The sequence below is a fragment of the Scyliorhinus canicula genome, chromosome 6, assembly GCF_902713615.1.
Source record: "Scyliorhinus canicula chromosome 6, sScyCan1.1, whole genome shotgun sequence".
NCBI classification, from domain to species: domain Eukaryota; kingdom Metazoa; phylum Chordata; class Chondrichthyes; order Carcharhiniformes; family Scyliorhinidae; genus Scyliorhinus; species Scyliorhinus canicula.
Window position 1 is genome coordinate 14,025,134 of NC_052151.1, and position 16,451 is coordinate 14,041,584.

General features: G+C 54.6%; 1 protein-coding gene across 3 annotated transcripts in view; it reads right to left on the bottom strand.

The window, feature by feature from the left end:
* susd4 (sushi domain containing 4) overlaps positions 1–16,451 on the bottom strand; it is a 223,200-nt gene that overhangs the window by 26,986 nt on the left and 179,763 nt on the right. For all 3 annotated transcript variants that reach the window (XM_038798984.1, XM_038798982.1, XM_038798983.1), the window contains one exon: positions 12,187–12,331. In XM_038798984.1, coding sequence (XP_038654912.1) covers positions 12,187–12,331 — 145 coding nt within the window. The remainder of the gene's footprint in view (positions 1–12,186; positions 12,332–16,451) is intronic.

Genomic DNA, 16,451 nt, shown 5'->3' on the forward strand with positions numbered 1-16,451 from the left:
CGGCAGGGGCGGGATTTTAGGCACCCCAGGCGATTTTCCGACCCTGCTGGGGGTCGGAGAATTTCGCCCATGGTCTGTACCACACACAAAAATCTAACCCAGCCAATTACCGCCATATCAGTCCACTCTCCAACATCAGTAAAGTGGTGGAAGGAGTCATCAAGCGACGCACTCTTTCCCCTCCGCCGCCCCGCAAGATCAAGCCGCCACGTCTTGCGGGGCAGCGGAGGGGAAGACGGCCAAGCGTCAAGGCCCAGCCGCCGAGAATAACGGAGCGCCGATCCTAGCCCCCCGGGTGGGGGTGAATACGGTGAGAGGAGCGGCCTCAGAGTCCGTCGTGAAACTCGGCCGAGTTCACAACGGCCTTCCGATTTTTCCCGGGAGCGGAGAATTCCACCCAGTATACCCTCCCCACACACACTGTGTACCCTCACCCCACACACACTGTGTACCCTCACCCCACACACTGTGTACCCTCACCCCACACACACTGTGTACCCTCACCCCACACACTGTGCACCCTCCCCACACACACTGTGTACCCTCCCCACACACACTGTGTACCCTCCCCACACACACTGTGTACCATCCCACACACTGTGTACCCTCCCCACACACTGTGTACCCTCATCCCACACACTGTGTACCCTCCCCACACACACTGTGTACCCTCACCCCACACACACTGTGTACCCTCACCCCACACACACTGTGTACCCTCCCCACACACACTGTGTACCCTCACCCCACACACACTGTGTACCCTCACCCCACACACTGTGTACCCTCCCCACACACTGTGTACCCTCACCCCACACACTGTGTACCCTCACCCCACACACTGTGTACCCTCACCCCACACACTGTGTACCCTCACCCCACACTGTGTACCCTCACCCCACACACTGTGTACCCTCACCCCACACTGTGTACTCTCACCCCACACACTGTGTACCCTCACCCCACACACACTGTGTAGCCTCACCCCACACTGTGTACCCTCCCCACACACTGTGTACCCTCACCCCACACTGTGTACCCTCCCCACACACTGTGTACCCTCACCCCACACTGTGTACCCTCCCCACACACTGTGTACTCTCACCCCACACACTGTGTACCCTCACCCCACACTGTGTACTCTCACCCCACACACTGTGTACCCTCACCCCACACACACTGTGTAGCCTCACCCCACACACTGTGTACTCTCACCCCACACACTGTGTACCCTCACCCCACACACACTGTGTACCCTCACCCCACACACACTGTGTACCCTCACCCCACACACTGTGTACCCTCACCCCACACACTGTGTACTCTCACCCCACACACTGTGTACTCTCACCCCACACACTGTGTACCCTCACCCCACACACTGTGTACCCTCCCCACACACACTGTGTACCCTCACCCCACACACACTGTGTACCCTCACCCCACACACTGTGTACTCTCACCCCACACACTGCTGTACCCTCACCCCACACACTGTGTACCCTCCCCACACACTGTGTACCCTCACTCCACACACTGTGTACCCTCCCCACACACTGTGTACCCTCACCCCACACACTGTGTACCCTCACCCCACACACTGTGTACCCCCCCACACACTGTGTACCCTCACCCCCACACTGTGTACCCTCCCCACACACTGTGTACCCTCCCCACACACTGTGTACCCTCACCCCACACACTGTGTACCCTCACCCCACACACTGTGTACTCTCCCCACACACTGTGTACTCTCCCCACACACTATGTACCCTCCCCACACACTGTGTACCCTCCCCCACACACTGTGTGCCCTCCCCACACACACTGTGTACCCTCCCCACACACTGTGTACTCTCACCCCACACACTGTGTACCCTCCCCACACACTGTGTACACTCACCCCACACACTGTGTACCCTCACCCCACACAGTGTACCCTCACCCCACACACTGTGTACTCTCACCCCACACACTGTGTACTCTCACCCCACACACTGTGTACACTCACCCCACACACTGTGTACCCTCACCCCACACACTGTGTACCCTCACCCCACACACACTGTGTACCCTCCCCACACACTGTGTACTCTCACCCCACACACTGTGTACCATCACCCCACACACTGTGTACCCTCCCCACACACTGTGTACTCTCACCCCACACACTGTGTACCCTCACCCCACACACTGTGTACCCTCACCCCACACAGTGTACCCTCACCCCACACACTGTGTACTCTCACCCCACACACTGTGTACCCTCACCCCACACACTGTGTACCCTCACCCCACACACTGTGTACCCTCCCCCCACACACTGTGTACCCTCACCCCACACACTGTGTACCCTCACCCCACACAGTGTACCCTCACCCCACACACTGTGTACTCTCACCCCACACACTGTGTACCCTCACCCCACACACTGTGTACCCTCCCCCCACACACTGTGTACCCTCCCCACACACTGTGTACCCTCACCCCACACACTGTGTACCCTCACCCCACACACTGTGTACCCTCCCCACACACTGTGTACCCTCACCCCACACACTGTGTACCCTCACCCCACACTGTGTACCCTCCCCACACACTGTGTACCCTCACCCCACACTGTGTACCCTCACCCCACACACTGTGTACCCTCACCCACAACACTGTGTACCCTCCCCACACACTGTGTACCCTCACCCCACACACACTGTGTACCCTCCCCACACACTGTGTACCCTCCCCACACACTGTGTACCCTCACCCCACACACACTGTGTACCCTCACCCCACACTGTGTACCCTCCCCCACACACTGTGTACCCTCCCCACACACTGTGTACCCTCCCCACACACTGTGTACCCTCACCCCACACACTGTGTACCCTCCCCACACACTGTGTACCCTCACCCCACACACTGTGTACCCTCACCCACACACTGTGTACCCTCACCCCACACTGTGTACTCTCACCCCACACACACTGTGTACCCTCCCCACACACTGTGTACCCTCACCCCACACACTGTGTACCCTCACCCCACACACTGTGTACCCTCACCCCACACTGTGTACTCTCACCCCACACACACTGTGTACCCTCCCCACACACTGTGTACTCTCCCCCCCACACTGTGTACCCTCACCCCACACACGTGTACCCTCACCCCCACACACTGTGTACCCTCCCCACACACTGTGTACCCTCCCACCCACACGTGTACCCTCACCCCACACCACTGTGTACCCCTCACCCCACACTGTGTACCCTCCCCACACTGTGTACCCTCACCCCACACAACTGTGTACCCTCACCCCACCACACTGTGTACCCCCCCCCACACTGTGTACCCTCACCCCACACACGTGTACCCTCACCCCCACACACTGTACCCTCCCCACACACTGTGTACCCTCACTCCACACACTGTGTACCCTCCCCACACACTGTGTACCCTCACCCCACACACTGTGTACCCTCACCCCACACACTGTGTACCCTCCCCACACACTGTGTACCCTCACCCCACACTGTGTACCCTCCCCACACACTGTACCCTCCCCACACACTGTGTACCCTCACCCCACACACTGTGTACCCTCACCCCACACACTGTGTACTCTCCCCACACACTGTGTACCCTCCCCACACACTGTGTAACCCTCCCCACACACTGTGTACCCTCACCCCACACACTGTGTACCCTCACCCCACACTGTGTGCCCTCCCCACACACACTGTGTACCCTCCCCACACACTGTGTACGTACTCTACCCCACACACCTGTGTAACCATCACCCCACACACTGTTACCCTCCCCACACACTGTGTACTCTCACCCCACACACTGTGTACCCTCCCCACACACACTGTGTACCCTCCCCCACCACACTGGTACTCTCACCCCACTCACTGTGTACCCTCACCCCACACACTGTACCCCTCAACCCTCACCCCACACAGTGTACCCCTCACCCCACACACTGTTACCCTCCCCCACACACTGTGTACCCTCACCCCCACACTGTGTACCCTCACCCCACACAGTGTACCCTCACCCCCACACACTGTGTACTCTCCCCACACACTGTGTACCCTCACCCACACACTGTGTACCCTACCCTCCCCCACACACTGTGTACTCTCACCCCACACACTGTGTACCCTCACCCCACACACTGTGTACCCTCCCCACACACTGTGTACCCTCACCCCACACACTGTGTACCCTCACCCCACACTGTGTACCCTCCCCACACACTGTGTACCCTCACCCCACACTGTGTACCCTCACCCCACACTGTGTACCCTCCCCACACACTGTGTACCCTCACCCCACACTGTGTACCCTCCCCACACTGTGTACCCTCACCCCACACTGTGTACCCTCACCCCACCACTGGTGTACCCTCCCCACACACTGTGTACCCTCCCCACACACTGTGTACCCTCACCCCCCCCACACTGTGTACCCTCACCCCACACTGTGCACCCTCCCACACACTGTGTACCCTCACCACCCCACACACTGTGTACCCTCACCCCACACACTGTGTACCCTCCCCACACACTGTGTACCCTCCCCACACACTGTGTACCCTCCCCACACACTGTGTACCCTCCCCACACACTGTGTACCCTCCCCACACACTGTGTACCCTCCCCACACACTGTGTACCATCACCCCACACACTGTGTACCCTCACCCCACACACTGTGTACTCTCACCCCACACACTGTGTACTCTCACCCCACACACTGTGTACCATCACCCCACACACTGTGTACCCTCCCCACACACACTGTGTACCCTCACCCCACACACACTGTGGGCGGTATTCTCCGCTCCCGATAAAAATTGGGATGGCCGTCGTGAAATCGGGCGAGGTTCCCGACGGCCTCGGAGCCCGCTCCCCGCACTTAATTCACCCCCACCCGGGGGGGCTAGGTGCGGGCCTCTGCCTTTCCCGGCCGCGACCTATTCATGCCGGAAATGACGCGGTAAACGGCGCATGCACGGTGCCGTCTTTCTCCTCAGCCGCCCGGCAAGACGTGGCGGCTCGATCTTGCCGGGCGGCGGAGGGGAAAGAGTGCGTCCGTTTTGGACGCTAGCCCAACGATCGGTGGGCACCCTTCGCAGGCCTGTCCCCTCCCGAGCACAGTCGCGGTGCTCCCATGCCAATTGGGTCCCTAGATGCCCCAAACGGGCAACCGGCGCCCGTTTCGCGAATGCAGCGACCAGGTGTGGTTGCTGCCGTGGTGAAACGGGCGTGAAGGGCCGGCTGCTCGGCCCATCGGCCTCGGAGAATCGCCGTGAAAAACGGCGAGCGGTGATTTATCCGAGCCGGGGGGGGGGGGGGGGGGGGGGAGAATCACTGGGGACGCCAGGAGGGCGTAAAAAATGTCGGGAGGCCCTCCCGCGATTCTCCCACGCCGCGTGGGGAGCGGAGAATTCCGCCCCACGATCTAGATGTCGCCTTCACTGGGTGTGGCCCAGATCAACATATTTAAATAAACATTAGGCTTATTTAAATGTGTATTCCCCGGATTCCCCCAATGTCCGGTTTGCTAGGAGACCCTCCCCGGGCGCCGGTCAGCACTGGTCCACACAAACCTGGATCAGTCATCGTGGCACCTGGAGGGTTCTCCCAGGCTATTGGAGATTCCCGGGTGGTTGGTGACGGGGCAGGGCGACACTCCTGGCTCTCCCTCTGGCACCCAGGCACTGTCAGCCTGGTAATGCTGGCACTGCCAGGGTGTCTGAGATCCAGGTTGGCACTGCCAGGGATTGGGCCCAGGGGGCCAAACACTGGGGACGGGGGTGGGGGAGTGATGCTGAAAGGGGGAAGAGGAAAGATCGGGATCTCCTTCCAGAATGGCTCGCCTATCTGCGAGGACGTTTCCTGCTGGCCAGCTTTAAGCTTTAAGTAATGTTTCCCCTGAGACATTCTTCTGTCTACTCTCTTTGTCATAGTGAAGGTCATTGGCCTACTGTGTCTCTGCTCGCTTTCTGCAACATCACTTCAGCTTGTTCCTCTCCCCTGCCTTTTCCCTGTTGTCCCACAAATATTTTATCTTCACATGCTTATCCAATTTCCTTTTGAAAGCTTTGATTATATCTGCCTCTCCCACACCCTCAGGCCGTACATTCCAGACCCAAACCAGTCGCTGCGAACAATAAATCTTTCCACATGTCTCCTTTGGTTCTGTTATCATTGGCCTTGGATCGGTGTCCTCTGCTTCTCAACCCTTCCACCAATGAGAACAGTCTCTCTTGATCTACTCTGTACAGACCCTTCATGGTTTCAAATACCTCTATCAAGCCTCATAGAGTGACACATAGAAGATAGATCCAGCAGAGGGCAGCAGAGCAGAGCTACTGATCAGCTGTTCTGGGGGAATTTGCATACGTGCAGTGCAGTCAGCCTAATTTGAAGGTGGTTTGTGGAGGGGCTGTTGTCAAGTGACAGTATAAGTATGAGTAACAAGTGTACCGTTTTGGATACTTGTGGGGGGGACGACTTACCAGGGGTAAGCCATGGGGTACGGGCCTCTGGCATGGAGTCTGTCCCTGTTGCTCAGAAGGGAAGGGGGGAAAGGAGTAGAACATTAGTAAATGGGGACTCAATAGTCAGGCGCACAGATAGGAGATTTTGTGGGAGCGAGAGAGACTCACGTTTAGTATGTTGCCTCCCAGGTGCAAGGGTACGTGATGTCTCGGATCGTGTTTTCCGGGTCCTTAAGGGGGAGGGGGAACAGCCCCAAGTCGTAGTCCACATTGGCACTAACGACATAGGTAGGAAAGGGGACAAGGATGTCAGGCAGGCCTTTAGGGAGCTAGGATGGAAGCTCAGAGCGAGAACAAACAGAGTTGTTATCTCTGGGTTGTTGCCCATGCCACGTGATAGCGAGATGAGGAATAGGGAGAGAGAGCAATTAAACACGTGGCTACAGGGATGGTGCAGGTGGGAGGGATTCAGATTTCTGGATAACTGGGGCTCTTTCTGGGGAAGGTGGGACCTCTATAGACAGGATGGTCTACATCTGAACCTGAGGGGCACCAATATCCTGGGGGGAAGATTTGTTAGTGCTCTTTGGGGGGGTTTAAACTAATTCAGCAGGGGCATGGGAACCTGGATTGTAGTTTTGGGGTACGGGAGATTGAGAGTATAGAGGTCAGGAGCACAGATTTGACTTCGCAGGAGGGTGCCAGTGTTCAGGTAGGTGGTTTGAAGTGTGTCTACTTCAATGCCAGGAGTATACGAAATAAGGTAGGGGAACTGGCAGCATGGGTTGGTACCTGGGACTTCGATGTTGTGGCCATTTCAGAGACATGGATAGAGCAGGGACAGGAATGGTTGTTGCAGGTTCCGGGGTTTAGGTGTTTTAGTAAGCTCAGAGAAGGGGGCAAAAGAGGGGGAGGTGTGGCGCTGCTAGTCAAGGACAGTATTACGGTGGCGGAAAGGATGCTAGATGGGGACTCTTCTTCCGAGGTAGTATGGGCTGAGGTTAGAAACAGGAAAGGAGAGGTCACCCTGTTGGGAGTTTTCTATAGGCCACCTAATAGTTCTAGGGATGTAGAGGAAAGGATGGCGAAGATGATTCTGGAAAAGAGCGAAAGTAACAGGGTAGTTGTTATGGGAGACTTTAACTTTCCAAATATTGACTGGAAAAGATATAGTTCGAGTACATTAGATGGGTCGTTCTTTGTACAATGTGTGCAGGAGGGTTTCCTGACACAATATGTTGACAGGCCAACAAGAGGCGAGGCCACATTGGATTTGATTTTGGGTAATGAACCAGGCCAGGTGTTAGATCTGGAGGTAGGTGAGCACTTTGGAGACAGTGACCACAATTCGGTGACCTTTACGTTAGTGATGGAAAGGGATAGGTATACCCCGCAGGGCAAGAGTTATAGCTGGGGGAAGGGCAATTATGATGCCATTAGACATGACTTAGGATGTGTAGGTTGGAGAAGTAGGCTGCAAGGGTTGGGCACACTGGATATGTGGAGCTTGTTCAAGGAACAGCTATTGCATGTTCTTGATAAGTACGTACCAGTCAGGCAGGGAGGAAGGGGTCGAGCGAGGGAACCGTGGTTTACCAAAGAAGTGGAATCTCTTGTTAAGAGGAAGAAGGAGGCCTATGTGAAGATGAGGCGTGAAGTTTCAGTTGGGGCGCTTGATAGTTACAAGGAAGTGAGGAAGGATCTAAAGAGAGCTGAGACGAGTAAGGAGGGGACATGAGAAGTCTTTGGCAGGTAGGATCAAGGAAAACCCAAAAGCTTTCTATAGGTATGTCAGGAATAAAAGAATGACTAGGGTAAGAGTAGGGCCAGTCAAGGACAGTGGTGGGAAGTTGTGTGTGGAGGCTGTGGAGATAAGCGAGATACTAAATGAATACTTTTCGTCAGTATTCACTCAGGAAAAAGATAATATTGTGGAGGAGAATGCTGAGACCCAGGCTATTAGAATAGATGGCATTGAGGTGCGTAGGGAAGAAGTGTTGGCAATTCTGGACAAGGTGAAAATAGATAAGTCCCCGGGGCCTGATGGGATTTATCCTAGGATTCTCTGGGAAGCCAGGGAAAAGATTGCTGAGCCTTTGGCTTTGATTTTTAGGTCATCATTGGCTACAGGAATAGTGCCAGAGGACTGGAGGATAGCAAATGTGGTCCCTTTGTTCAAGAAGGGGAGTAGAGATAACCCCGGTAACTATAGGCCGGTGAGCCTCACGTCTGTTTGTGGGTAAAGTCTTGGAGAGGATTATAAAAGATACGATTTATAATCATCTAGATAGGAATAATATGATTAGGGATAGTCAGCATGGTTTTGTGAAGGGTAGGTCATGCCTCACAAACCTTATCGAGTTCTTTGAGAAGGTGACTGAACAGGTAGACGAGGGTAGAGCAGTTGATGTGGTGTATATGGATTTCAGTAAAGCGTTTGATAAGGTTCCCCACGGTCGGCTATTGCAGAAAATACGGAGGCTGGGGATTGAGGGTGATTTAGAGGTGTGGATCAGAAATTGGCTAGTTGAAAGAAGACAGAGAGTGGTAGTTGATGGGAAATGTTCAGAATTGAGTTCAGTTACGAGTGGCGTACCACAAGGATCTGTTCTGGGGCCGTTGCTGTTTGTCATTTTTATAAATGACCTAGAGGAGGGCGCAGAAGGATGGGTGAGTAAATTTGCAGACGACACTAAAGTCGGTGGAGTTGTAGACAGTGCGGAAGGATGTTGCAGGTTACAGAGGGACATAGATAAGCTGCAGAGCTGGGCTGAGAGGTGGCAAATGGAGTTTAATGTGGAGAAGTGTGAGGTGATTCACTTGGGAAAGAATAACAGGAATACGGAATATTTGGCTAATGGTAAAATTCTTGGTAGTGTGGATGGGCAGCGGGATCTCGGTGTCCATGTACATAGATCCCTGAAAGTTGCCACCCAGGTTGATAGGGTTGTGAAGAAGGCCTATGGTGTGTTGGCCTTTATTGGTAGAGGGATTGAGTTCCGGAGCCATGAGGTCATGTTGCAGCTGTACAAAACTCTGGTACGGCCGCATTTGGAGTATTGCGTACAGTTCTGTTCGCCTCATTATAGGAAGGACGTGGAAGCTTTGGAACGGGTGCAGAGGAGATTTACCAGGATGTTGCCTGGTATGGAGGGAAAATCTTATGAGGAAAGGCTGATGGACTTGAGGTTGTTTTCGTTAGAGAGAAGAAGGTTAAGAGGTGACTTAATAGAGGCATACAAAATGATCAGAGGGTTAGATAGGGTGGACAGTGAGAGCCTTCTCCCGCGGATGGAGGTGGCTAGCACGGGGGGACATAGCCTTAAATTGAGGGGTAATAGATATAGGACAGAGGTCAGAGGTAGATTTTTTACGCAGAGTGGTGAGGCCGTGGAATGCCCTACCTGCAACATTAGTGAACTCGCCAACATTGAGGGCATTTAAAAGTTTATTGGATAAGCATATGGACGATAAGGGCATAGTGTAGGTTAGATGGCCTTTAGTTTTTTTCCATGTCGGTGCAACATCGAGGGCCGAAGGGCCTGTACTGCGCTGTATCGTTCTATGTTCTATGTTCTATAGGAACAGGAGGAGGCCTTTTGGCCCTTCAAGCCTGCTCCGCCATTCATCACGATCATGGCTGATCATCCAACTCAATAGCCTAATCCTGCTTTCTCCCCATAGCCTTTGATCCCATTCTCCCCATGCGCTATATCCAGCCGCCTCTTGAATATATTCAAAGTTTTAGCATCAACTACTTCCTGTGGTAATGAATTCCACAGGCCCACCACTCTTTGGGTGAAGAAATGTCTCCTTATCTCTATCCGAAATGGTTTATCCTGAATCCTCAGGCTGTGACCCCTGGTTCTGGACACACCCATCATTGGTAACATCTTCCCTGCATCGACCCTGTCTCATCCTGTTAGAAGTTTATAAGTCTCGATGAGATCCCCCCTCATTCTTCTGAACTCCAGTGAGAACAATCCCAACCTAGTCAATCTCTCCTCATATGACAGACCTGCCATCCCTGGAATCAGTCTGGTAAACCTTCGCTGCATTCCCTCGAGAGCAAGAACATCCTTCCTCAGAGAAGGAGACCAAAACTGCACACAGTACTCCAAGTGTGGCTTCACCAAGGCCCTGTATAATTGCAGCAACACAACCCTGTTTGTATACTCGAAACCTCTCGCAATGAAGGCCAACATACCATTAGCCTTCTTTACCGCCTGCTGCAGCTGCATGCTTACCTTCAGCGACTGGTGCAGAATGACACCCAGGTCCAGCTGCACACAACCCTCCCCCAATTTACAACCATTCAGGTAGTAATCAGCCTTCCTGTTTTGCTTCCAAAGTGAATAACCTCACACTTATCCAAATTATACTGTATCTGTCATTGGTTTGCCCACTCGCCCAACCTGTCCAGATCTTGCTGTAGGATCCCTGCATCCGCGTCACAGTTCACCCTCCCACCTAACCTGGTGTCATCTGCAAACTTTGAGATGTTACATTTTGTTCCCTCATCCAAATCGTTAATATATATTGTGAATAGCTGGGGTCCCAGCACCGATCCCTGTGGTACCCCACTGGTTACTGCCTGCCAATTTGAAAAGGACCCATTAATCCCTACTCTCAACCTTCTCTCCTGTGAAGAGACCCTCCCCCACCTGTCCTAACGTCTTAAACTGCAGAGTGTGGTGAACTCAGCCCAACGCATCACACACGCTTGCCACCCTCACATTGATACTGTATACACCTCCCGCTGCCTCAGGAAGGCTGACAGCATTATCAGCGACCCCTCCCATCCAGGCATTACCTTCTTCCAGATCCTTCCATCAGGCAGAAGGTACAGAAGCCTGAAGACCCGCACATCCAGACATAGGAACAGCTTCTTCCCCACAGCTACTAGATTCCTCAATGACTCCCCCTTGGGCTGATCTGTTCCCTGTAAGAACAATACTCACGATGCCCTATGCTGCTCTTGCTCATTAAGAAGTCTCACAACACCAGATTAAAGTCTAACAGGTTTGTTTCAAACACTAGCTTTCGGAGCACTGCTCCTTCCCCAGGTGAATGAAGAATGAACCTCTTCATTCACCTGAAGAAGGAGCCGTGCTCCGAAAGCTAGTGTTTGAAACAAACCTGTTGGGCTTTAATCTGGTGTTGTGAGACTACTTACTGTGCTCACCCCAGCCCAACGCCGGCATCTCCACATCATGGCTCTTGCTCATGTATTTGTTTGGCCCCTTGTTCCGCATTGTAGCCAATCACTGTTTGTCGATGTACCATTTGTCAATGTTCTCTGTTGATTATTCTTTTTGTCTACTATGTACGTACTGTGTACCTTCCCTCTGCTGCAGAAAATTACTTTTCACTGTACTTCAGTACATGTGACAATAAATCAATGAATCAATCATCCCTACGCCATGCTTGTAAAGATTATCTTTGCCCTTTGTTTTCTGGACACCAATGGGCCTGCTGCAGATTTGACTGCAGCTGGTGTGGGTGTAGCTATGTGTTTGAGCCCTGCTAAAACCTGAACTGAGAGTGTTTGAGTTGTCACGGCCCGTCCACAAGGTTCTGTTCTCCCAGTGCTGATAGTGCTCATTGTACACAATATCTAATCTGCCTGATCACAGGCCGTACTGCCACCCCCAGTACGGGGTGCTCATTTCTGCTTACCCAGACTGGCATGGCGACTTCATCTTGATATGGAAGGCTTTGACAAAGACCACAAGGAGTAAGGCCAGGAGAACACTGATGGCCGTGAAAGCCACAATCTTCCAGGTGGAGAGAATACTTTCCTCAGAATCTGACCACCGTTCATCTGCAAAAGAGATTGAGCAGAAAGCGACTGTGAAACCACCACGTTCTAAACATACAACACCAAACCTTTTTTTTAAATGAAGATTGAGAACACAATTCATTTCTTCCAATTAAGGGGCAATTTAGTGTGTCTAATCCATCTACCCTGCACATCTTTTACCCCAAATCCCATTCCTCTGTTACCCCAAATCCCATTCCTCTGCTACCCCAAATCCCATTCCTCTGTTACCCCAAATCCCATTCCTCTGCTACCCCAAATCCCATTCCTCTGTTACCCCAAATCCCATTCCTCTGCTACCCCAAATCCCATTCCTCTGTTACCCCAAATCCCATTCCTCTGCTACTCCAAATCCCATTCCTCTGCTACCCCAAATCCCATTCCTCTGTTAACCCAAATCCCATTCCTCTGTTACCCCAAATCCCATTCCTCTGTTACCCCAAATCCCATTCCTCTGTTACCCCAAATCCCATTCCTCTGCTACCCCAAATCCCATTCCTCTGCTACCCCAAATCCCATTCCTCTGTTACCCCAAATCCCATTCCTCTGTTACCCCAAATCCCATTCCTCTGTTACCCCAAATCCCATTCCTCTGTTACCCCAAATCCCATTCCTCTGCTACCCATATCCCAGTGGGTAGTGGGGGGCTGCGAGGGCACAGGGCAGGCGGGGTGGGTAGTGGGGGGCTGTGAGGGCACAGGGCAGGCGGGGTGGGTAGGGGGGGCTGTGAGGGCACAAGGCAGGCGGGGTGGGGGGCTGTGAGGGCACAGGGCAGGCGGGGTGGGTAGTGGGGGGCTGCGAGGGCACAGGGCAGGCGGGGTGGGTAGAGGGGGCTGTGAGGGCACAGGGCAGGCGGGGTGGGTAGTGGGGGGCTGCGAGGGCACAGGGCAGGCGGGGTGGGTAGTGGGGGGCTGCGAGGGCACAGGGCAGGCGGGGTGGGGGGCTGCGAGGGCACAGGGCAGGCGGGGTGGGTAGTGGGGGCTATGTGGGTACAGGGCAGGCGGGGGAGATGGGCCTGCTGGTGGGGGGCTGTGTGGGTACAGGGCAGGCGGGGGAGATGGGCCTGCTGGCGTGGGGCTGTGTGGGTACAGGGCAGGAGGGGGAGATGGGCCTGCTGGCGTGGGGCTGTGTGGGTACAGGGCAGGAGGGGGAGATGGGCCTGCTGGTGGGGGGCTGTGTGGGCACAGGGCAGGCGGGGGAGATGAGCCTGCTGGTGGGGGGCTGTGAGGGCACAGGGCAGGCGGGGTGGGTAGTGGGGGGGCTGTGTGGGCACAGGGCAGGCGGGGGAGATGGGCCTGCTGGTGGGGGGCTGTGTGGGCACAGGGCAGGCGGGGGAGATGGGCCTGCTGGTGGGGGGCTGTGTGGGCACAGGGCAGGCGGGGGAGATGGGCCTGCTGGTGGGGGGCTGTGGGGGGGCACAGGGCAGGCGGGGTGGGTAGTGGGGGGGCTGTGGGGGCACAGGGCAGGCGGGGGAGATGGGCCTGCTGGTGGGGGGCTGTGGGGGGGCACAGGGCAGGCGGGGTGGGTAGTGGGGGGCTGTGTGGGCACAGGGCAGGCGGGGGAGATGGGCCTGCTGGTGGGGGGCTGTGTGGGCACAGGGCAGGAGGGGGAGATGGGCCTGCTGGTGGGGGGCTGTGTGGGCACAGGGCAGGCAGGGTGGGGGGCTGTGAGGGCACAGGGCAGGCGGGGTGGGTAGTGGGGGGGCTGTGTGGGCACAGGGCAGGTGGGGGTGATGGGCCTGCTGGTGGGGGGCTGTGGGGGCACAGGGCAGGCGGGGGAAATGGGCCTGCTGGTGGGGGGTTTGTGGCGGCACAGAGGAGGCGGGGGACGTGCGGTGGGTAGTGGAGGCACAGGGGAGTGGGGGAAATGAGGTGTGTAGTGGGGGGTTGCGAGGGCACTGGGGAGGTGGGGCACGCAGTGGGGGCACAGGGGAGGTGGGGGAGATTGGACAGGTAGTGGGGGCACAGGGGAGGCAGGGGAAGCTGGAGCAGGTAGTTGGGGGGGGGTTGTGGAGGCTCAAGGGAGGTGGGTGAGGTGGGGGCTGTAGTGGGGGTGTTTGTGAAGGCTCAGGGGAGGTGGGGGAAGGTGGTGTAGGGTGGGTAGTGGTGGTTTGTGAGGGCACAGGGCAGGCGGGGTAGGTAGTGGTGGGTTGTGAGGGCACAGGGTAGGCGGGGGAGGTTGTGGGGACTAGTGTACCGAAAGGGGAGATGGGTGAGGTGGGTAGGTAGTGGGAGGTAGTGGGGACACAGGGCAGGCGGGAGAAGGTGGGGGGGGGGGGCACAGGGGAGGTGGGGAGGTGTGTGGGTAGTGGGGGCACAGGCGAGGCGGGTGAAGTGGGATGGGTAGTGGGGGTAGTAGGGATAGTGGGGGTAGTGGGGGCACAGTGGAGATGGGGTAGGTGGGACGGGTAGTTGGGGTAGTGGGGGCACAGGGTAGGCGGGGGAGGTGGGACGGGTAGTGGGGGTAATGGGGGCACAAGCGAGGCGTGGGAGGTGGGACGGGTAGTGGGGGTACATAGAACATAGACATAGAACAGTACAGCACAGAACAGACCCTTCGGCCCTCGATGTTGTGCCGAGCATTGTCCGAAACCAAGTGCCTATCGAATAACCGCTTGAAAGTTCCTAAAGTGTCCGACTCCACTATCACAGCAGGCAGTCCATTCCACACCTTAACCACTCTCTGAGTAAAGAACCTACCTCGGACATCCCTCCTATATCTCCCACCCTGAACCTCATAGTTATGCCTTCTTGTAACAGCTACATCCACCCGAGGAAATAGTCTCTGAATGTCCACCCTATCTATCCCCCTCATCATCTTATAAACCTCTATTAAGTCGCCTCTCATCCTCTTCCGCTCCAAAGAGAAAAGCCCTAGCTCCCTCAACCTTTCCTTATAAGACCTACCCTGCAAACCAGGCAGCATCCTGGTAAATCTCCTTTGCACCCTTTCCAATGCTTCCACATCCTTCCTATAATGAGGTGACCAGAACTATACACAATACTCCAAATGTGGTCTCACCAGGGTGATGTACAGTTGCAGCATAACCCCGCGGCTCTTAAACTCAAGCCCCCTGTTAATAAACGCTAACACACTACAGGCCTTCTTCACGGCTCTATCCACTTGAGTGGCAACCTTCAGAGATCTGTGGACATGAACCCCAAGATCTCTCTGTTCCTCCACATCCCTCAGAACCCTGCCGTTGACCCTGTAATCCACATTCAAATTTTTTCTACCAAAATGAATCACCTCGCACTTATCAGGGTTAAACTCCATCTGCCATTTTTCGGCCCAGCTCTGCATCCTATCAATGTCTCTTTGCAGCCTACAGCAGCCCTCCACATTATCCACTACTCCACCAATCTTGGTGTCATCAGGAAATTTACTGACCCACCCTTCAGCCCCCTCCTCCAAGTCATTGATAAAAATCACAAATAGCAGAGGACCCAGCACTAATCCCTGTGGTACACCATTGGTAACTGGTCTCCAGTCTGAAAATTTTCCATCCACCACCACCCTCTGTCTTCTATGTGATAGGCAGTTACTTATCCAATTGGCCAAATTTCCCTCTATCCCACACCTCCTTACTTTCTTCATGAGCCGACCATGGGGAACCTTATCAAACGCCTTACTAATATCCATGTATACGACATCAACTGCTCTACCTTCATCTACACACTTAGTTACCTCCTCAAAGAATTCAATCAAATTTGTGAGGCAAGACTTACCCTTCACGAATCCGTGTTGACTATCCCGGATTAAGCTGCATCTTTCCAAATGGTCATAAATCCTATCCCTCAGGACCTTTTCCATTAACTTACCGACCACCGAAGTAAGACTAACCAGCCTATAATTACCAGGGTCATTCCTATACCCTTTCTTGAACAGAGGAACAACATTCGCCATTCTCCAGTCCTCTGGCACTATCCCCGTGGACAGTGAGGACCCAAAGATCAAAGCCAAAGGCTCTGCAATCTCATCCCTTGCCTCCCAAAGAATTCTTGGATATATCCCATCTGGCCCAGGGGACTTGTCGACCCTCAGGTTTTTCAAAATTGCAAATACATCCTTCCTTAGAACATCTACCTCCTCCAGCCTACCCGCCTGTATCACACTCTCATCC